A 23724-nucleotide genomic window follows, 5' to 3' on the forward strand; every position below is an offset into this window, starting at 1 on the left:
CAGTGCATCTACGGAACCATCTAATAGAAACAAACCCAGGCTTGGCTTTGTACATTGGCCTATATTCAGCCCCTCCTGTTTTATTTTAAAGAAGACTCAGGCAAGCTAACGGTCAACCTAACTCTATAATGACATCCCACCTAAATTTTTATTGTGAACTCCATTAAGCATGTAATTCAAAAACGAGTGCACACTGTTTTAAGGGACAATCCAGTACTATAAAAGTGTGTTATCCTGTTGTGTAGTAGGATTCATCCAGAACATGATTCAGCCACTTTTCAGATCACATCCAATTGATTTCAAAGTTAATAATCAGGAGCGTACATTGTATTCTTCATCATAAACGGAGCTTAAAAGTGCTCAGTGGAATTAGACATATATTTACTGAGTAGTTAGTCTCGCTCACTTCTCAGGGGTATGTTCCCAGCTGCATGGGCACAGGATCACACCCTAAATGCAGCTAGACCGCACCCCTCAGTCCTGATAAGCCAGTGTCAGAGGCTTATTACTGGATTGGCCTGACAATGGATTCAGAGGTGGCAATATTTGGGTTATTGGTCACCAGCAGCCCTCTGGACTATTGACATAATAATAATAGTAGTAGTAATAATAATAATTTTATTTGCACCCTGCCCATCTGACTAGGTTGCCCCAGAGCAATGAGCAGAATCCCATACATAATGATTGTATTATACACGTGTTATTAAAGGACATGTTCCACCAGCAATGTCCCTAATGCAAGTCCCATTGAATTGAATGGGTGTTCTTTCCAGGAACTGAATGCTCTTCTGGAATGTGCACTTACTTACTGGCTTCGTGAGTAACCCAAAACAGTTTTGCGTTTCAGCTTAAAATAAGTTGCAAACTGTCAGTAGCTAAAGGAATGTGTGTGTGTATGTGTGTGTGTGTGTAATATAATATAATATATCGGGGTGATGAGAGCATTAGCATCACTGCATATATAAATCTAAAATATGGGTGTTAAAATGTCGTCTTTGAGTGGGAGAATTTGTATAAGACTTTTTCCATTGACATCATAATGGCTCAGAAGTCAGAGGAAGTACAGGAGACACTAATCCATTATACTATCAATGGAAGGGTATGAAATGCTGCAATTGGCAGGGCTGAATGGAAGTTGAGAAGTCACTTTATGCAAGTGTGAGATACATTCATTGACATGTATGGGATACTTCTAGAGATGGCCTTGAGCCAATGTCATTGTTCCTTTATGCCTTTGGCAAGGGAAGAATCTATGGAAGGGTAATAAAAAGTGCATGTGTCGTAGTTATGCAATGCCTTGGCTGTCTCTCAAGATTTTTGTTTTTAATTACTGGTGGCTGAGTCCTGGAAACACTTAGGCAGACAAGCAACTTGGCTCTCAAGCGTCATCCTAGTGAACCGAAATGTGCTACTCATTTGAGCACAGCTACTTCTGTACACAAGGGGCTACAGGGTCAAATCCAGAGGCACGAAGCCGCAGTAGGATACCCGGCATTAAATGAATGTAAAAATGAAAAATGGAGAGGGAGCAGAGAGAAAGGAAGATTGTAGGGTGGGGGGGAGAGATAAAGGATAAAATATGCAGCTGATCCTTTTTTTTATTTGTAACTGCTGCTAGTCACAAAATTCACATTTGGCTGTTCCGCAATTAAACAATCCAAATTACGCCATAAGGGAAAAATCCATTTTGGCTGGCAATCCGTACGTTATCTCTTGGTTTAAGCAGTTTCAGTTTGAAAGGAGAAATTTCAGGGGTGTTTAAAAGGGGAGGGTGGAAATTCTATGGCAGACTGAATGTATTATTAGAACACTTATATCCCACCGGAGCTCAAGGTGGCAAACACAATTCTCCCTATCCCCATTTTTTATATATAGTGACTGAGCCAAGGTCATCCGGTGAGTTTCATGATGGCTGAGTGGGGATTTGAACCCAGGTCCCAGTCCAGTGCTCTAACAATTAGACCACACTGGCTCTCTACAAGACTCTCTAAGTCCTGTTTAAAGTTCCTGACTGATACCATTGGGGATCTCTTGAAGAAGCTTTACTCTGTTGTGTGTGAACAAGATGTATTCTTTGTATTGATAAATGCTTTCTAATCTCTATTTTCTGCTTCAAAATTAACAGGCTTTCTGTTTCTTTTGATTACAGTTCAGTTTTCTTTTGTTGGATGATGCCAGATGCAACAAAATACAGTTGTAAGGAGTAGAATTCCCTCAAGACCTTGCGTTGGCATGATAATAGCTTGGCAATTAAAGGGAGGACAATCCCTTTATAATATTAATGGAACTTAAGTCAGCACTACAGGCTGGCTCCAGAAGCTATGCATTGTCTTGTCAATGAGGCAAGATATCTTAGTGGACTATATCTGGCTTTTCAATACAATTGATATTGTCCTTCTGGAAATTACATCTATTTGGGTAATTAAAATCACAACCAGTTTTCCTACCATGCTCAAGATTAAGGAAGTTGTTTAAAAGAAGCTGTGTGGCTCTTGTTGAGATATCACTGACCTGCAGGTAGCTGATATTAGGGGGCTTTCTACCAAAAATATTTTTTTTAAGGGATTAAAGTCTAAAGATAATAACACAAGGGGATTTCTAGGGTTCACAGTGTTTCACATTCATTGTCCCAGCAAACCTTCAAAAGCCTTCTAAGGCAGGACAGTATCATTAGCTGAAACTCTTGCTCAACGTATTCAGTCATTCTTAAATCTACATTATCAGTGACTTCATTGGGACCAAAATTGTTTTTATGACTTATTCGTTTATTACATTTATAGCCCTTCTTTCTCCCAAGGAGTCATGCATGGTTCTCCCACTTCCCATTTCATTTCATCCTCCCAACAACCCTGTGAGGTAGGTTAGGCTAAGAGGCAGTGTGACTGGCATTAGGTCACCCAGTGAGCTTCATGGCTGAATGGGGATCTGAACCCATGTCTCCCGGGTGCTGGTCCAGTATTCTAACAACTACAACCACACCGGCATTCTCTGAGTATGTGAGTATTATAACTCAGAATTGGCAAGGGACAGTCATTTGATTACAATAAAGAGATCTATTGTTTCCATTTCAAATGTCTTGTTTCTTTAGAATATGAATCACTGGCTAGGACTTCTCACAAAAAAAATAAGTGCTGAATAGATAAAACATAATGGGTTAAACATTAGGAAACCTAGATTGTTGTCCAGCCCCAGGAATGCACATGGCAGAGAGTTCATTCTTGATTGTCAAAGATAACACTTACAGTAGCTTCTACTGCTCTGAATACCCACACACACCAATCTTAACAGGTAGGCAGCTAAAATGCAATTCTGAGCACAATTGGCTCACCAATGGCATGGTACAAAGGTGAGATTCAGGGTCATAAGATGGTTATGTAAACTGGTCTCCAGTTACCAATTCATGCAATAAATTTCAGATTATGAATTTGGCTACTTGTGGAAAACACATCTATGGAACATGACTTTGTTTCTGCTTTCTTCTTAGTTTTGACTTCCTTCAAATAGCCAGGATTAGGAAACTAGCGCAACCAGCCTTTGCACACAGAATTCAAAGCAAGGGGTGTCATCTCGAGCTGCAGGCAAGTTGGTGCTCCCTGTTGTCTTCCATAAGGAGAAATACTTGATATGTGCAGAATTGCCTTTTTCTGTTCAAAGCCCACTGATGCAAATGCAAGAGCTACTTGATGCGGAACCATGTAACCAGGAAGCCACTGGACTGCAGTCAAGGTGTCCCATCCTAATTAACTGTACAGATACAGTTCAGAACTCTGTTGCCATCCTCTATGCCAGGAGTACGAAGCAAAACTGTTGCCAATGGGACCGTTTGAGCCAGAAATCTTTCGGGACAGCCCAAGTGATGTTGATGAGCTAATCAGACCTGACAAACCAAAGAAGCTGCCAAACTTACAGAAATGGCATAATTATTACCTTTGGTTTCAAAATGATTAGGCTGTAGGGAAAGCACCTGATTTAATGAGGAACTCAAAGGCCTGCTATGACTATCTTATAGATGACCTCTTGAATTCTGCATTAAATGGGCACACTGAGTTGTACCTGGAATGCAGAATTGCTTAGCTTACAGAAGACATGTCACATATCTTAGATGTATCATTGTATATGGAATACACATCATGCCGTATGAATAGGCCTGAGGCATGACTAGGATCTTTGCCACAGATGCAATTAAAGACAGTGTTTGTAGCTTGGAAAAGAAGTGCTTGAAAGCTATTTTATTAGCCACTGCATTGCACTTGCTGGCACGAATCAAAGGGCAGTATGTCTTTCTTCACCACTGTTGGATTTCCAAACAGGAACGCTAGAAAGTAAACTTCCTATCAAAAACGAGACACAGTGTAAACAAGAACAAATGTAAGCAGCTGAATAAGGGAAGCTTCTGATTCTGTTGCAATGCCTAGGGATGTTATCGTTCCACAAGTGACTTGAGCCGATATAGCCACAGGGCAAACTGACACTTGGCATATGGACACGTGGGTTCTGCTGTTGATTTTTGGTTGCTCTCCTTCTATTAAAAAAATTGATTACCAGACAGCAAGGCATATATCAGGGGTGGCTAACAGGTGGCTTTCCAGATGTTGTGGAATTACAACTCCCATCAGCCCCCAACAGCATGGCCAATGACCAGGAATGATGAGAGTTGTTGTTCAACAATGTCTACTGTGCAGAGGTATCAGTCAGAGGGCTTTCACAAGACCTGAGACTTGATATTCTCTAACTTGAGAATGAGGAACTTGTGGCGCTCTGGGTATTGTCTGACTCCAGTTGCCATCATCTCTAGCCAGTGCAGCAGAGGGCCAGAGATAACAAGAGCTGTTGAGAATCAATGTCTGAAGGGCCACAGACATTGAAATCACTGGATAAGCCATGTGAAATCCAGCTGGGATGCAGTTCACTCAATGTATGTGCTTCTTCACTGGAGACCTCTCTCCCTCTCTTACCAAGGGGAAGGCCACTTTGGGAATTGAGTCTAGAAGCTCTTTTTAATTCTAGGCTGTAGGTGGTTCCAGCAAACATTGGATAAGAAGCATAACTCAGTTCAAACAAATCAAACGCTAGCCAGTGTGGTCACCCCTAGATGTTGCTAGACCATAACTCCCATCACTCCTGACCACTGGTCATGTTGGATGGGATGGATGGGAGTTGGAGTCCAAGAACATGACTATGACGGGTCCGCTGGAGTGGATGGTTTATTATGAAATGGGATGGATGAATTATGGACTCTCTGAAAGACAAAGGGAATTTATTTTGGGTCTATAAAACCCCAGAATCTCAATGTGGTTCTTTCATGAGCTTTATCTGATACTTTCTTCTGCAGCTTTGTACTTTTAAGTCGAATGCTTCAGCATAACGATGGAGACTTATTTAATGATTATTTCATTATTTATAAAGCACCCCAGCTATTAAGATGGCGCTGTCCAGATATAAAAATAGCGGTTAGGAATCTTGACTGAAGAGAGAGAGGGAAATCAAAACCAGTTGAGAGGCGGGGAGGGAAGTCAACTGTTATAGGGCTAAGCTTGTTATCATCCCCGCCATTCTTGAGGTTTTATTGGTTTCCTTTTTGGCAGTTTGTACAGACAAGTGCAGGCTTAAATAGCTGCGGAAGCTGAACTCCTTCTCACCCTTACAGGACTTCCAGAAGTAAGGCACAGTTGCAGCCCATAAAGGGGCTACATCATGAATTGACTTTCCTTTTGACTCTTTGGATCAACTCTTGAAGGTCTGAGACTGATTGTCAAAAGAATAGTACTTTTTAAAAGCAGTTCACAGGAACAGGGGAAAAACAACAGAAAAGTTGGTGCTTTACTTGCTAACAGAAGCGGCAGATACATTTGTTTCTAACCAGTGCATCATGCCAGCTATATGGCCAATGTATTTACGATGTTTCTATGCCTTTGCTTATTCGGTTGTTATCCCTTATCCCGAAGGATCCCCAAGGTGGCTTGTATAAAAAGCCGTTTCCAGGTCTTGTGGGTAAAATCAACATGCAGGAGGGGGGACAGGGATGTGGTGAGTGGCTTGCTCTCCCACCCCATGGCATAGTGGGTCATGTGTAATGCCATGTGTCAGAGGTGGTTAAGAGCAGCATGAAAGGAGCTTCATTTTTTTAATTTTTGGATCTGATATGCACATCCAGGCATTACTCTCCTGTGTGAAAATGGTATGCAAGGGGGCAGTGGAGCCACACCCAATTGGCCTGTGGTCTTTTTTTCAACTGGAACTCACAGAAACTCAGTTCAGGCATCTCTCAGGTGGGTATCATTGCCATTCTAAGAGGACAAGGGAGGTGTTCATGGTGAATTCCGGCACCTTTTTTTAAGAAAAACAGCACTGCCAAACACCATGCCTGCTGAGCAGCTCCTTCTCCTGGCATCCATGCCTACACCTGTAGGCTGTTTGGGGCTGATGGGAACTGTAGTCTAAAACATCTGTAGGGCCCCAGATTCAGGAAGAAGGCTGTCCGAAACCACCCCCTGGTACTTCCGCCTGCCCTCTTTTCTTCCGCACAGGAACCATTGTTTGTAGCAGCAAGGCACTCTTGCATGACTTTGGAAGTAGGGATGGTAAGTGCTTCTAATACAGAAGCCTAGGATATTGTGGTAAGCACTGTGAAACAATATAATTGCTCTTGAGTGCTCATTTCCATTGAATCAGCAGTGACTTTCAATCTCCAGCAAAGAGACAGTATTGATTTTTGGTCTCTGCAAGAGTCGAGAAGATGAGGAAACTCGTGCTTGCAAACGCCAAGTTACTGTACTCTGTTATTTTACTCAAGTTCTTGGTGCGCAGATATCGAGAAAGCTACCGATGTGACGTGACAAGTGCACCAAAATTGGGAAAAAAAACTTTGGCTAATGAAAGAGCTATCGTTCAGCCTGGGCCACATCTGATCTGATCAAGCACTCTTTGCCAGTGCAAGGAGATTGCAGATTAATTTACTCTTCCATGCAACGAATCCAGCGAGTTTATTAGGGGAAATCAAAACTTTATGTTTGGAAATACTGTACTAAGAAAAAGAAGGCGAAGGTGTGGGGTGGGGGGAGCAAGGGCAAGAAAACCACATGCCTTTTCTTTCTGAAACTCAACTTTTTAAATATATATATTTGAAATGGCGGATAACAGGTGCTGCTAAGAACTTTACTGATTTAGAATGACGAAGGAGAAGTGGATTGGCAGCGGCAGAAATCTTGTATGTACCGCCTGCCACGCATCTACATCACTCTTTGAAATGTAGACGGTGTTCTCGGCTTGTTTGTACACCATGTTCTAATGCTCAGTGTGTGTCCTGGCACAATTCTAATAAAAGAACAAGAGGGGTAAATGTGATTTGCTGAAAAGCAGGAGGCATTTCCCCCCCGCCCCCACACCTTCCCCCAGAAGTTGTGAGAAAAGAGTGAGAGGAAAGCGGATGCAACTGGGAGCCACCATTATAGTTTCAAATGTTAGAAGGGATGTCCATATTCAGATTCCAGATGAGTAATCACATTGCTCTGCTGCAGAAAAAGGCAAGAGGGGATCTAGTGGCTTCTCAAAGTGTGTGTTTTGGACTACAATTCCCATTAGCCCCAGCCAACGAAGACTGACTACAAAGACTAACATTGTAAGACAACTTTTATGGGAATAAGCTGGTTTTTTCCTGATAACAGTGTACAAAGGTGTGGCATAGAATTGCTCTAATTAAACCTGTCTAATGGGGCAATCCTAACTGCAGAAAGCTGGCATAAATGAACCCTATTCTAAATTCTCGTTCTGGAGGAATCAGATTGGCAAATATTCAAACTGCCTTTCATCTTAGTCACGTGTCTGAGCAACCCAGTGGAATTAATCAACATATTAATCAATGTATTAATTTAATACATAATATTAATTTAATAAATAATATTCTATTAATAAATAACAACAAATAATAGTTGTAGTCCAACAATGTCCAGAGAATGCCAATGCTGGCCTTTCCTATGCTAGGGTCTGCATTGAAATTTTATTCCTGTATTTTTTCTGGAGTGTCACAGTTTCTGAAGTGTGTGGTTTTTCCCCTTCCCTGACCCAGGACCTCAGGGTGGGGGGTGGGGACTCTAGTGGTGGTAGCAGTTGCAGGGAAAGAAGAATTCAGAAAAGAAGCATCCATATGTGCAAAATAATTATTATACGGGTTGGTTACCACGCTGGAATGCAGAGGGGAGCTGAATCAGTTAACGGAGCACTGCAAACACTGGAGCTGCAGCACCTGAATCTGAAATCTGGGCATCAGAAGCATCCTGCTGGATGAGAGCAAAGGACCGTCTAGTCCTGCATCTTCCTTCCTCTGAGATGCTTCTGGGAAGGTTACAAGCAGAGCATGAGAGCATTAGCTCTCTCCCACTGGTCCTTCCCAGCAATTGGGATTCAGTGGCTATCTAGGCATACTAACTGCAAATATTCTCTATAGGTTTTAGAACATTGCAATGTGCAAACACGGCAACAGCCCCCAAACCTAGGTGTCTGTGAAGCTGTAACTTCACCTTGAGACCATTGCTCTTATTGGGAATGTTTATTTCTTTCCTTTAATTCTCTTTCTCAATCAACTTTCGATTTCGAAACACATGCAAACAAACGTCAAGCCCTTGCTTTCTCGCTTCTTCCGTTCCCGTTCTGAAATTGGGCCAAATTGTAAATTTCCATTCAGAGTGACTGCCATTTGCAGATTACCTTTATAACTAACAGACACGTGCACACATCCTAAATTAGCGGAAGTCTTGTAGTTCTTTGTATGGCGTTTTGAGACCAGCTGCCTTTGTAGACCTCCCTAATCTATAAAATAAAAACTCAGTCAATTGCCAGTAGCTTGACCACAGTCATTCAGCACTACTGACCTCCCAGATGGATTACTTTAATTTGCTCTTTGTGGGGCGGCCCTTGAGGTCTGGCCAGAAACTGCAGAAATGAGGAGAGGTAGAATACAATTTCCATAAATAAATAGGGGGGGGGGCAAACACCAGCCAATTAGTACCAACCCCTAAAACAGATAGCAAAACCTACTATCAACAGTAGGGGCTTTACGTTAATATATTTCCCCTTTGACTCATTTATTTATAAAAGCGTTTATTGGGCACAGCCTAACCAAGGCAACTCACAATATCATAACCAATAACAGTAACAACAGCAGTGCAGCGACAAAAATATGGCAGCAATATGGCCAATTATTTAGAACTTTCGTTTGAAGTCTTTCACAAACAATATCTTTTATATGTATGTAGAATGTAGAAGGAGGAGCGGGGAGTGCATTAACCTGAGCACAAACTCCCACTGGGAATCAGCTGCGACCCGGGTGCCAGGATGAAGTGCCTTCACAGAAATGAGCAAGGACTGGATTCGCAAGAGTTTTGACTGCACCCGTCAGTGTTTCTGACCATCTTGGCAGCTGTTGGCAGGAGCATGCTCAGAGAAGAGCTGCAGTGTGCCTGCTGCCCAGCTAGGTCCCACCCTTATGCCCTTGAAAGTGGGAGGAGGAACCCAGCAACTAGTGCTACTGGTGAAACGTTTCCCTTCTTTTCTGCAAATGCAAAGCAGCAGGTGAGCAAGCAGCAGAACCAGGCAGTGACTGCAGGCCAGAACCATAGCTACAGGGGGGCTAGCCAGTTTGTTTGTTTTTTGGGCCCGGGTGAAGTCTCCAGGGGCTCCACTGAGGCTCCCAAGCTCTGTGTGTGTACACAAATGCACGTGTGTATGTGTGTGTGTGCGCCAAGCTGGGTCTTTGACCCGGGTGAAATAAAGCCTAGGTTCACGCCTGCTGCAGGCAGATGACTATCAACCTGCTCACTGGGAAGAGCTACCAGAGGCAGTTCCATGGGGGGGGGGGGCTCAAACAATAGACTAGATACATGGTGGGTCGTGTGTGTGCGTACAGTGGTACCTCTGGTTACGAACTTAATTCATTCTGGAGGTCCATTCTTAACCTGAAATCTGAGGTACCACTTTAGCTAATGGGGCCTCCCGCTGCCATGCGATTTCTGTTCTCATCCTGAGGTAAAGTTCTTAACCCGAGGTACTACTTGCGGGTTAGCGAGTCTGTAACCCGAAGTGCTTGTAACTCGAGGTGTTTGTAACCTGATGTACCACTGTGTATATTATAAAATTTGATGTCATCGTCAAAGTGTATTTGTTGTTGCAACTTTCCTGGTCATTTCAACCAAAAAGGAAATAAGAGTATTCTATGCATACTGTGCGGGGACGCGGGTGGCGCTGTGGGTAAAAGCCTCAGCGCCTAGGGCTTGCCGATCGAAAGGTCGGCGGTTCGAATCCCTGCAGCGGGGTGTGCTCCTGTTGTTCGGTCCCAGCGCCTGCCAACCTAGCAGTTCGAAAGCACTCCCGGGTGCAAGTAGATAAATAGGGACCGCTTACTAGCGGGAAGGTAAACGGCGTTTCCGTGTGCGGCTCTGGCTCGCCAGAGCAGTGATGTCATGCTGGCCACGTGACCCGGAAGTGTCTCCGGACAGCGCTGGCCGCCGGCCTCTTGAGTGAGATGGGCGCACAACCCTAGAGTCTGTCAAGACTGGCCCGTACGGGCAGGGGTACCTTTACCTTTATGCATACTGTGCAGAATTGCATAGATACATTGTTAAAATACAGAACATCATATAAAATACAGTATACTATATAATTTGATATAAGTAACTGTAATTTAAATGTAAATACAGGTGACCTCTCCATAGTGGAGAAGTCTGTGACCAAGTGACCTGTGTACCTGCAAATTCTGCTCCAAGCCCCTTCCTGCTCTCCCTTCTTATGACTTTAAGTAGGACTTAAATCCGGCCTCCCTTCAAGCAGAGGACTGTAAAGTAGGAAGGCCACCACAGTTCAACTCATGAAGGACCAGCAGGGGAAGCCGATACCTGAATATACACTCAGTGGGGGAGGGGATGCACCCTAGGATGTGGGGGGTTTTGCAGGGAGGGGAATGTGAATTTGAAAACAAAAAATCCCGAAAATTTCCCTTTATGCAAATTAAGCTGATTTCCTTAGGGCACTTTGCATCGGGAAATTTCCCGATGCCCTAGAGGGTGATCTAATTTAGCATGTTTGCCTTACTTGTATTCAGCCAACAAAACAAAGCAAAAGTCAAAACTGTCAAGCTTGCCTAATGCTATATTTGCAGAGTTGACATCCCTTCGTTGTTACTAATGAACTTACGAAACATTGAGTTTCCCGTGGGAAAAATATAAAACACTGGAAAACTTTCCACCTTGCTTCACTGGGTGCACCCAGCGCTTGGGCTGGTGGAGAGGGGAGATGTGAAACACACCATGCTGTTTCCACCTTAACATCCCTTTTGTTTCTGTGTCCTAGTGGACCCCTGGCATACTATTGTCACCATGCAAATCCTTTCTCACAGGCTGGAATCCGTTCTCTCAATGCAGAAGTGTGCAGATTTCAGGCATTTGGGATCTACTTGGTCCCCTCTCCAACCCCCGAGATTAATCAATCTTAGCCAACCCACAAAACAGTGGCTTAAACTGGTGGAATTACATTAAGGTACACATGCTCAAACCTAGGGATTTTCAATCAGTACCAAAACCAAGTACTCCTTGTTTCTCCCAAAGCAGTCATTTTTCAGCAGTATAATTTGGAGGAAGAACACTCTTTTTAGTTGCTGCTATTGTGAAACAACTAAGTCAGAAACTTTTGCTGATCTTCTCCAAATCACCCAGAGTAGCCCCCTTTTAAAGACACTTACGGGGCCAGAACGTTCTTTTGAGCATTCCAGTTCTCTTTTATATTTCATTCATTTTTATGAATTGGTTCCTGCGAAACAAAGTATTGTAGCAATATGTACTAATTGCACTGCATGTCAATGTCATTTTTCTCTTACCTGGAAGCCCCCCCCCAATAAATTCATATAATCATTTATTTTAAGATCTATATTTGATATAAGAAGCAGTACGTTAGCATTCCTGATCTCGAAAACGCAAAGGCAAAAATTACAAGGGTTTCACTTGTGCTGTATTCAGGGGTGTATCCAGAAAATTTCGCTTTGCAATTATGCATACATAATTTGTCTGCATATTGCTATAATACACCTGGGCATTTTCTCTCTCTGTGTGTGTGTGCATGTACGCTTTGTTGCTTGGAGTAACACTCCATGACATTCAGAAGCCTACAATGAGTTGCAGAAAATCTGGGCATCTGAAAGCGCTAATGACGAAAACATGGACACACACACAAACAAAAGGCGGGACTAAAATAAAATAGGGAAAGAAGCTGTGGACAGAAAGAAAGATGGTTCACTCACTTGCATGCATACCCACCAGTCAGTAATCTTTCTCCTTTATATCTTCGGGGCAACTGAGTGTGTGCCCCACAGCACAACTGCCTCTTTTGCTGCACAGCTGCTGACAGTAAGCATCGCCCCGCCTCTTCCTCTCCAGCTGGGCCAATCAAAAGGAGAGGGCGGGGACTAAGCAGCAGGGCAGCCTCTAGAATCAAAAGGAGGGAAAAGGAAGGCCCTCCCACATTCCTTTCCAAGTGTGCAGGAAAGCAGATGGAATCGTCTGCAGCCAGTCAGCTGCTTTCTTCTTGCAAAGCAGATCACACCCTTAGATGGTAGAGCACGAGACGCTTAATCTCAGGGTTGTGGGTTCGGGACCCATGTTGGGTGAAAGATTCCTGCATTTCAGGGGGTTGGACTAGATGACCCTCATGGTCCCTTCCAACTTTGCAGTTCTGTGATTCTGGTGTGGCCAGCAGCTGAGGCCAAGAGGCTTTCTCTCTCTGTGGCCAGTGCTCCCCATTGCCATTAAAAAGGGCCTGTCCCAAAGATCTACCAATACACATTTTGACGTCACCAAAAACGTTTACACGTGGTGGTGAAAAAATTGCATAAAAGTTATCGGTGATGTTTTTTTAAAAATGAAATGGATACATTTCTTGATCAACAAAAAACCTCTAAGCAGTTTGCATAAGAAGAACGTAAAATACTGGTGAAAAATAACAAATGAAAGCAAACTTTGGAAACAAGTAGGCGTAATAGGTATCAGAATAGAGATAAGATGAGTAAATTGAAGAACAAATATAATAGAATTACATGTTTGGGTAGGCTTGCCTCAACAACAATGTATTTTTTTTTAGCAAACGCTGAAAACAATGCAACAAAGTTGCCTGCCTATTATTGATAGTTCCAGAAAGTAGGCGGGGAAGCATCATGCAGAAGGGCCCGAGTCCAAAACCTTGCAACACCAAAGAGGGCTGGGAATGTCCCCTGCCAGAGAGCTGTTGCCAGTCAGTGTTGGTAATACTAAGCTAGATGGGCCAGTGGTCTGTCTTGGAATATGAGGCAGCTTCCTATGTTCCTACGACACGCTGGTGAAACAATCCTAAACCCAACTACAATGTTAATTTCACATTGCTTGTGTGCAACGGCCTTTGCAGTCTGCTCTAAAGTAGGAAATCAGCTGGCATTCGACTTGTCTCCCCCACAAGCAAGTTCTTCATATTAGGCTGCGGACCTGGTGGAGAGCTTTGGGCCAGAATCCGGCCACCGGCTGGGGTTGTATCTGGACACACAATTGATGATAAACACGCAAAACAAATCGCACTTGTTACATTTAGTGCGTGCAATTGCTGGCACTGTGGGTTGGGGGGGGGGGCGTCCCTCCAAGTTGCTTAACAGAATCATTTCGTGCTGGGGTCGGGGGCGCAAAATTACCGGATCTGGGGGCCCCAGGTCTGTCTAGAAGAGGTGCTGTGAATCCGAGAGTCGCACAGATCCTTTGCGTAAAGGAGAGTTTATTTTGGAGGACCTATCTTTTTATTTTTTAAAAAATATATATACATACACACACGATCAAATGACGAAGTAAACGACCCGTCGAATCCCCTGCCGAAATCCGGGAGGATCCGTCTTTTCCCTTTTTCCCTGAGGGGGTGAGAGGCAGTCTGAGTGACAGGCAGAAATCTGATCCTGTGAAAGACGCGGAGAGCCAATGGGATGCGGAGATCCATCAGTTTGGATTGGAGGCCCCTGGAGGAGAAATAGAGGAAAAACCACCGAATAAGAAACCCTGTCAGTGGCGCTTTTCGCTTCCAAGGGGGAAGTGCTGGGAAATAATTAATGTTTTTTTTAATTAAATTTGGAGGGACTTCTTTGGGGGCGTGCGTGTGCGCGTGTGCGCGCAGCCGATCGTCCGGCGGTACCTTCAGGTGGGTCTTTGCAGCAACTTTGTTGTTCGTAGCTTCGGCTGATTACGTGGTTGTGGTTTGCAAAAAAAGAGAAAAAAAGAAAGGTAGCTCAGCCTTCTCTCTCTCTCTCTCTCTCTCCCGTTAGGTGCAACGCGAGTTTTGTCGTGCGCCATTGCTAGTTCTGCACACGTTTACGAATGAACGGGGCTAATTTTCCCCCCAGCGCGCTCCAAGGGACGAAACGGGCATGCCAATAAACAGCTTTCCTTCTCCATTTGATTTCTTGTATTAAAAAGTCCTTTCCTTCTTTCTGGCTGCCTTTTTCCGGCTCTTGCTTGTAACCCAGCAGAAGGCAGCGCAGAGAGCGAGAGAGGGAGGGAGGGAGGGATGTGTGTGTGTTTTTTATGAATGGGACTCTGGGAGGATCATTAGCTATGCAAATTCAAGCGGTTCATTCATGAGTGTGTGCGTGTGTTGTTTTTTTTGAAAAAAATAAATCTAAAAGCCATTTTGTGTTCTTGTTTTTAGGCTGCTGGAAGACTACATCTGGAGAAAGCCTCTTTTAAGTCCAATGTCCAGAAAATAATCACAATAACAACAGCAACAAAAAATACTCGGCAAAAGTCTGCAGAATGGATGGATTTTATGACCAGCAAGTGCCTTACATGGTCACCAATGTGAGTGATCAGTTCCAAAGTTGTTTAAACTTGGATTTCTTGGGGGTCAGGGGGAAATAAAGGGGAGGGGGGAGGAAAAGCTTTTCAGAGGAAATATATATATATTTGCAGTGAGAGGAGGATTCCTGTGCCGTTTCTGTGAGGTAGACTTTTATTTCGATATATTCTGTTTTCTTTTCTTCGAAAGACTACCTCAGACTGGATAAAAACAAAAACACCACCCCCCCGTCTGCCCCCCAGTATTAGCGGAAGAAGATAAAAGCAGCAAGGTCTGATCCTGCTTTCAAAGTTTCTGCCAGATGGAACAAACTTACATTTTTTAAGAAACCTGTCCATTTTTTAAAAAAAAGGGACTTTGATGACAAATAAGCCTTGAAAACAAAGCAGCCTCTTGTTATCAGCTCCCTCGTCTCCCAACTAGCTTTAGTGAATGGTTGACATTAAAAAAACAAAAAAAACTTTTATGTAGGTGTTAGTGTTGTAAATTTCTAAAAATATGTCATATACTTAATGCAGTGTTTCTCTGTACAGATGTGTGTTTTGAGTAGGTGGGTTGAGACATAAAATATTCCCCTGAAGAAGAGGAAGAACGATGGTGATCCGATCACAATATTCTAGTTTGCAATTTAGCTTTCGAGCCATTTTTAAACAGTTTTACCACCTATCTCTTTCAGCTCTTAATATTTTTTTAAATATACTGCCAGTGTGAGTTGTTGTGTTGCCTCTCCTTCTCTCTCTCCCCCTTTTCTTTTCTTTATTCTTTCAAAGTAACCAATCTTTTCTATTTGTAGAATCCCTGTGGGAGAAACTGTAATGAGCGACCAACAAATGTCAGGAAAAGAAAATTCATTAACAGAGATCTGGCTCATGACTCAGAAGGTGAGGATTTGTGCTGGGGGAGGGAGGGTGAATAAATTGTATTGGCTCCCCCACCCCACCCCACCCGCCATGCCACTCTTGACGACATGTTGCCCTATGGTGTTTTTTCCTAAATATTTTGTTGTTTTTATTCTCCCCCACCTCCCCAAGCTGGGATTCTTGTCTACCTCTATTTATAGAAATGAGACAAGAAAACCACATTTAATGATGTGACACAAGATGACAAAAGCAATTCACCGCTAAGCTGCTGTATCTCTCCATGAGTCACCCTTCTCTGTGTTAGGTATTGCTGCACAGAAGGGACATAAATAATGTCATACACCTGAGGTGAGAATTAGGCGAGGAGTGACATGATGGACCCTACAAGCGTGTGTGCGGCTCCTTTGCTTGGAGGCTTCGCTGGCTCCCCACTGCAAGAAAGTTTGACCCTATTGCTCTTCGGAGAGATATCGAGCTCGTGACGTAGACCACCTGCCCAACCAGGGTGTTGTCCACATCGGTGATAACAGGGCAAAAGGATCTGTGGCACTATTAAAATAATAAATAATAATAATACATTTTATTTATACCCCACCCTCCATGGCATGAGCTATTCTTAGCATCCTGCTCTCTTAATTTGGCCAGTAGCATTGACAATACCATGAAACACAAAGAGGGAAATGGGTAGCTTATACCTTAACCTCAAAAAACAGCTCATCCCAGCAAGTCCCCCAAAGCTAACTTCTTAGAAGTTCATAGCAGTGTCACTGCAATCCTATTTCAGGTTGTTTCGGCCAGGAAGGAGATTCCTGTGCATGCAGTGATCAGCTGTTCTGCAGTGGCATTTCTTGTACAGATTGTTCTGTGTGGTGACAATCCCTTGGGCGAGGTGGGTATATGGAGACCCACACAACTTTTTCCTCACACTGCAAGCGAGGCGCTGCAGCCTTTTGTGAAGTTGGGTGCCCTAAGAATTCCATTTAAAAACCTTCACAATGTCCACACCGTCTGGACACTTGCAACTTTCTCCCCCAAGCTTGGTTTTAGCCAACAAACTTCCCAAGCATTCAACATCCACCTGCAAAGACCGATCTGTAGGAACTGGGCAGTGGTTAAGTATTTGCAAATATTCTGTTAAAACTCTCTCTCAAGTAAGAACCTTTTGATCATTCTGAATCAGTTTTTCAAACTGAGGACTGCTGCAGTCCTGCAAGTAACTAAATGTAAACCAGAATGACTTGAGTCCGGAAAATGCAGATATTGGGTTCAAATTCTGCTCAGGTTTGGATTTGAGTGTGTAGTATAATAAGAAACCTGGAGCCCTTGCTTTACTCTGACGTAAAAAAGGGGGAAAAATAGTGCTTCATATCCAACCCGGGTGCAAATCACCGCAACTGTTCGTGCAAAGCTTTATGGAACAGGTCTTCAATTGTTTTAAGGAGAAACAAGAGTATTTTAAATGAAAACAAGGCTAGGATACTGTGCTTGGTTACCTAGGAGTAAGTCCCAGTGAAATCAGTGGGACTTACTTCTGTACAAACACGCAAACAGTCATGCTGGGCATTTGTCTTTTGAGTGACTAACAGTGCAATCCTATGTGCGTCTACTCAGAAATAAGCCCCACTGACTTCAGCAGGACTCACTCAGAAATAAGTGTGCCGGGGAAACAGACATGCTGTGCCATGTGTGCAAGTCAGCTGAAAAGGGTACTGATTATTATTGCCTGGGTTGATAGCGAAATAAAAGCGCTCGGTTACATATGTTTTTTGTCTAATCAAAATCATAATAATGCAGCACGATGGGGGTATTTCCAGATTGAATCTAGCCAAAATGAGATAGAATAGAATTAACAAGTATTTGTCTTTAACAGGGGTTGGGGTTGGGGAGTGAAGTACATGCAAGCACTTTATGTATAAATTGAAAGGTCCTTTATCCATCTCTTCCTCTTTTCCTAGAACTGTTTCAAGATCTGAGCCAATTACAGGAGACATGGCTTGCAGAAGGTAAGGGGAGAAAGTCCTTTTGCAAAAAAATGGAAAAGGGAAAAAACAACTCTGGATGAAAAAAGGGGAGGGTGGGTTGGTGGAGCGGGAGGGGGGGAGGAAAAAGTCCTGAACTTGCTGTCTTAATGTTCAGCCCAATTAATTGAGCTCTAAAAAAGCCACCTCATGTGTCATGCATACATTAGAGCCTCTGATGAGTTTGTCTTTAGGGACTCTGGGGCTGCTCTACCCAATGTCATCACAAATTACCAGGAGAAATTGCTTCCAGCTCACAATCACATCTGCTTTTGGCAAGAACTAATGCTCCAAGACTTCAAGTTCCAAGCCTCTGTTCAGATTTTAATTGCAATTGATCAGGTTTATATTATTGTACCTCAAGAGACTGCATACAGCCAGATCTGGGCTTGCTCTTTCCTTTAGAGCAGTGCATAAAATTGTTTGGTCTTCTGGTGGAAGTACTTTTCTGATGGCAGAATATAGTTTCTCTGGGTTCATCAGGACGGGATGCTTCAAGATTTAGGTGCAAGTGTCTTCTTCCCACCTTGCTCACAACACAGAACATTAGGTGTGTATCGAAATGCTGAAGGGGCAATGCGGTTTATATGTTTTTTGTTATTTTGCAATCCTTTTTTTTTTCTTTTAAAAAGAGAAACTGTCTTTCCTCCCCCCCTTGTTTCTTTTATTTGTGATCATTTGAAATCTGATGCCTTTTGCTGCAGCACTGCTGACAGTTTTAAAGAAAATAAGTTGTAATACTGAAGTTGAATAGCTGTGAATTTTTGACTTGAACAGAATGAGATGTTAGAAGTTTTGCAAAGGCAAGGGAAGTTGTTTCTAGCTGAGTTATATTTTGATGCTGTTTTCTGTGACGCATTCGGCTATTTTAAATCCTGTTTATTTGCACCATGAAGATGACTCAATATAGATTATCTTGCATTCTTTTTAATATATATTACCTTTAACTAGAAACATCCCATCTCATTCGGATGTAACTAGTACTGTACATATATTCTGACTTGCTTGTACACATTGAGAATTCAGGGTTTTATTTATATATTTTTTAAATCTCTTGCTGAATGTGCATTATTGTTTGTTTGAATGGACATTCTGTTTCTTTCGGAGGGGAGAACCAGAAGGGAGGGTTGAATGTGATTGCTTAACATAGAAAGGAGGAAATGCTGTAATGGTATATAGACTGACTAGCTTTTTGATATTTCTCCATATAGTTTTGCCAAGTTGTTAGCACATATATAGCGTAAGCTTTTCCGTCCTTTTTCCTAATCTTTTATTCTTAGTCATGCTTTTTATATCCAGCATTAGTTATGGAGAAACCAGGTGCCTTGTATACATAAGAGATGGTTAAACTTTAAATTGGAAGAGCCCTTGAAATAGGACCTGCTCACTGAAATCCCCCTTAAAATGCAACAGTGACTCATTATGTTAAGGTAACTTTACTAAACATCTCTGAACAACTTCTTACTCAGCTTAATAAACCAGAACATTATCAAAACTGCAAAAGCTGGAATGAGGCTCTTAATTCCCAGCAGAGTGATGCAAGTTTTTTTTTTTTTTAAATTTTAATTACAGTTTGTTTGAATCTATGTTGGATTTGGGCTAAGTTGATAGTACCTAGGTATTGGCAGTCATGCGAGAAATTATTTTTGGAGTCAGTATTCTTGCTGTTGAATCACTGTTTTTGAAAAGTGATCGAGTATTTTCATACCTTCCATAAGAAAGTTTCTGTTGCCTGTTATGTTCAGGAAGAAAGGATTTGAAACCAGTCATCAATTTGTATGTGTACACATCCATGCTGGTGAATTGAGAATTTAAACTGCAATCCTGTGCACTTGGATCCAGCCCAATGGAAGACAATGAGACTATCTTCTGGATAGACATGTATCCCATATCCGCTTTCCTGGGAGTAAGCCAGGAAACTCGGTGACACTTATTTCTTGAGTAGACATGTGTAGGCTTGCACTTTTAGTGAAGCTAAGTAAAATAAGATAGTATTACTGAAATATGCTACTTGAAAAGAAGGACTGCACAGAAATATGTATATATTGTGAACTGATTCAACCACTAAATAAACTTTTAAAGGTGGCACTGATCTAGTTACTTCCACATTACTTAGAAATAACTGCAGTTTAAAGTTTGCGTGTTTGTGCGTTGGAAGAAGAGGACTTCCTTTTTTAAAAAAAACCCAAAACAAACAAACTATACCATCACAATTTCTTAAATTGCTTTTTGCATGTTGAAGGGGGTTTAAGGATGGGATGTGGTGCAAAGGTACAATCCATCGGGGATGCAGTGCCAACTGCAATTTGACCAGCGATGACTTTTTAATCTCTAAACAGCTCTTTAAACTAATCTCTTTTTTACCTTTCCCTCGATTTTGTCAATTGATGTCCTCCTGGTTCTTTATAAAGTTGCAGCCCTGCCAAATTGGCCACCTTGCTACATGTTCACATAATTATTTTCATGAAGTTCTGTGGCCAGGAAAGTGACCGTGACATTTTGATTCTCTCTCTCCCCCCCCCTTTTTTTTCTTTTAAAAAACTTGGAGCAATAGCAATTGACAAGATTCTCCTATGAGTTCGGAACTCCCACTGGGTAGTAACCAGGTCAGGGGGAAAAAACCCTCCTCTCTATTGCACTGCAACATACTTAACTCTGTGGATATGAAGGATTGAGGGGGTGGGGATGAGAAAGAATTGCCCTTAATAGTTGAGACGCTTCAGCTGCATATTTATCAGCATCCCTATTCTTCTGCAGAGAATGTTGCTTAAAATGAGTAATCATAAACAGTCTATTCTCTTTTCAGTGTAGGCACAAAAAAGTGCCATTGGTAACAATGGGATTTACATATGTATTGGAGGAAGAATATAATTCAAAGTGGTGAATGGAAGCAGGCCATCTTATTTTGTCGCTGTTGTGTGATGTGTACACTGTGCCAAACCCAGAATGTCACATTCAAAAATTTGTGGCATCCTGTAGTGCAAGGACGCTGCAGAGTGTTTGACAGAATTTGTTCCTGCTTCACATGGGAGGAACAGAATTAAATCACTGGCCCCCTCAGTGGGGGGGACGAAACAAAACTCCTGTTCCTTTTTTGTAGTGGTGCTGAGCCGTTGGAATCAGCAATCGATATCAGGGTACTAAGAAATAATAAGGAAAGCCTGTTAATAATTTCCTTGTTTAGTCAAACATTAATATCGTCTCCTCATAGTGAAATACTACTTGGGCTCTTTTTATGCACGCGTGTAAAAGTTCCCTTAAATCGGGGGAACTTGCTGTCAGGTGATAAAAGGATTTCAGTACCCCTGTGTGTGATTTCTTCCCCTACACTCTCCATACCGTCGCTGCCCAGGGTGAAGTCATGGCGGCCCCATTCTTGACCCAGCATACTGTAGAAGCCCTGTACTGTATCTGTCGCTATTGCATAAGTTTGCCATGACAAATCGAAGTTAGCTATTGACTTGAAATAATCAGCTCAAATATGAACGTAATGTATTTTTTTCATTATGGGAAGCTCCAGCTGTTTGTTCTGTAACAACAACAACAACAACAAAGAAGAAGAAGAAAAAGAAAAAGGGGGGAAGTAACTGGTGCTGAAAGCCTGCTGTGTTATGTTGGAAACACTTTTGTGGTTGAAAGAAAAATGAGCTAAAAGGGAAGTATGCTTTTAAATCCTTCTTGAAAACATTAAAAAAAAAAAAGATGAATGGAATAACCATAATGTAAATATTGTAGGAGGGACTATTAAGCTCCTCTTTCTGTTAACATTAGTATTGATTTGGCAAAGTGTCATCTGGAATTTTTATGTAGGCTAATCTGTTAATCAGAAGGGTAGGTGAAGGAATTGCTTCTCTCTGCAAGGTGGCGCCCAGGTAATAAGGTCTGATTTCTTTAAAATACATTGGTCCTACTGAATATTGGTCAGCTTTGGTGAGTAAACTTTTTAAGAAAGGCTATGCATCAGGTCACTTTCTACTGTCAACACCTGTATATTATGAGCACCCTTGTCAGCTTTGACTCTTGCCTCTCTCTTTTTAAAATGAAACTAAAAGTTCCCAGTAGAAGTCGGTGCCCCCTCCCATAACACTCAAATTCTCATTTCAATAGCAATGCAAAATGTGCAACATCGTGGTTTCTTTCCAGGTGGTGTAAATCAGACCAACTTCCATCTTCACCCCGCCTGTCCCAGTCAAGAGAGTTGAAATAACTTTGTAACTGCAATCCTATACTTGTTTACTCAAAGGAGAGTCTCACTGACTTCCGTGGGACTTGCTCCATGTTAATTGGATATAGGATTGCAGCCTTAAGTCTAAGGATCTTGCTCTGCAGTTGTTGGTCCAGTGCTTAATAAAAAAATGTCTTTTCTTTCTTTTTAAGACCACATAATCCCATGAAGGAAATAATGTCGAGAAATCAGTCAATGGGATTTTGGAACGAACCCAGTACAGTAAAAGTCTAGAAGTATTTGAAAAATGATATTGAAATCTAGCACACATGATTGTTTGGGGATAGAGGTGGACTTCGGAAACAGCAGCTTCCTGAAGTTGGGTGGGGGGTGGGGGGTAAGCTTTTAAGTGTCACAAATGATGTTCCAAACTGGCTTTATGAGGATCAGTGAACTACGGTATTTTGTACCATTGAGGATTTCTAGCTTGCAGTTCACCAGCTTCACAACCTTCGGGGGCTGTTTTTAAAATGCTTATAACTTTATGTTAAGTCTGAGCCGCACTTTTAAAATCGCCTCAAATTTTATACACTGTTCATATTTCAAGCAAAGGTGTGGGTTCTTAAAAGTTGTTTGCACAAAACCTTCAGCACTGTTCACAATTTTATCCAGAAAATGCAAAAATGCCCTGGCCTTTCTTCAGGCGGTCTCGTACTCTTGTAGAGTTCATTTTTGAATATTCACTGGTCACATAGAAGAGAGCAAGGTCCAACTGATTTGCTAAATTTTAGCCACTCAATAACTTGCTTCCAAAATAATCAAACTAATATTTATTCCTGGTTTGTGTTCTATATCCTCTCCCAAGGTGTCTTTGCAGGGCGGGTGGGAGACTTCTTTAAGGAAATACTTAATCCCTTCATAACCCGAAATTACTGATATCATGAGAGGAAGTGCTACCATACTCTGAAGAAAGTTCTTTAGACAAGCAAGGGGATAGAAAGAGGAGTCTCTCCTCTAATCCACCCCTGTAATCCACTTTATCTACTCTCTTTTCTAACCCCTCTCCTCCTATGCATGTCCTATAACCCTCTTCCTTCAGACAGCACCTTTTTAGTTTTTTCCTTGACTTCCCATTTATATTAAGTTTGCCTGTCCTTGTAGAGCCTGTGCCGTATGTGAGACGAAGCAGGGAAATGGATGTGTTTATGTAAAAAGTTCAAGTTTACTCTGTTTTCTCTCTCTCTTTTACTTCTTCTTTTTTTCCCCTACCGGGGTGTGACAAGAAAAGATTGTGGTTGAAGCCAGATGTTTCTTGCTGGATTCTGTTTTTTGTGAATGGAGGCAGCGCTCCAGTTTTGACTGCTTGTCTTGAAGAATTGCTTAGGAGATCAGCTGTCTCATTCACTGGCAGAAAGAATGACTCCTACGTCTTCTGCCTTGTTTGGCTCCAGGTCATTGTTACAGTGGGTAGAGCTGGTTTTAATTAAATAGCAGCTTCTTTTTTTTGTATGGGCTGGTGCCTAGTTTTCCATACTCTTCTCCCCCTCCTTCCCTTCAGTGCACATACTTACTTTTTTTTCTGTATACTTTCCAAGAGAAGAAAGTAAAGTGATCCTCGGCTTTTGGCTTTTCTTTTGCAGCCTGCTTCTGGCTTGCTTCATGCGCTGAAATGCTGCTGCCTCTCCTCTCCTCACCCCGCTCCAGCTAATGACGTTCAGATTTCTTCTTCTCCTTATTAAAAAGGGGGTCTGAGGTTCATTTCAGTACTTGCAATAATAATAACAACAACAATTTGTTATTTATATGTCGCCCATTTGAGTGGGTTGCCCCAGCCGCT

The 23724-nt window shown here is 42.3% G+C and overlaps 1 protein-coding gene across 6 annotated transcripts in view; it reads left to right on the forward strand.

The window, feature by feature from the left end:
• Nucleotides 1–14027: 14027 nt before the first annotated feature.
• ETV1 (ETS variant transcription factor 1) overlaps nucleotides 14028–23724 on the forward strand; it is an 89201-nt gene continuing 79504 nt past the window's right edge. For 2 of the 6 annotated variants that reach the window (XM_083405473.1, XM_083405474.1), the window contains exons 1-4: nucleotides 14028–14190; nucleotides 14698–14846; nucleotides 15638–15725; nucleotides 17660–17707. In XM_083405473.1, coding sequence (XP_083261599.1) covers nucleotides 14802–14846; nucleotides 15638–15725; nucleotides 17660–17707 — 181 coding nt within the window. In that variant the 5' untranslated portion in view covers nucleotides 14028–14190; nucleotides 14698–14801. Of the gene's footprint in view, nucleotides 14191–14697; nucleotides 14847–15637; nucleotides 15726–17306; nucleotides 17411–17659; nucleotides 17708–17863; nucleotides 18273–23724 lie in introns of those variants that run through there. The other 4 variants (XM_083405476.1, XM_083405478.1, XM_083405475.1 and 1 more) reach the window with 3 other exon arrangements.

The sequence above is a fragment of the Podarcis tiliguerta genome (genome assembly GCF_965153285.1).
Source record: "Podarcis tiliguerta genome assembly, chromosome: 12".
In the NCBI taxonomy this organism is placed as follows: Eukaryota; Metazoa; Chordata; class Lepidosauria; order Squamata; family Lacertidae; genus Podarcis; species Podarcis tiliguerta.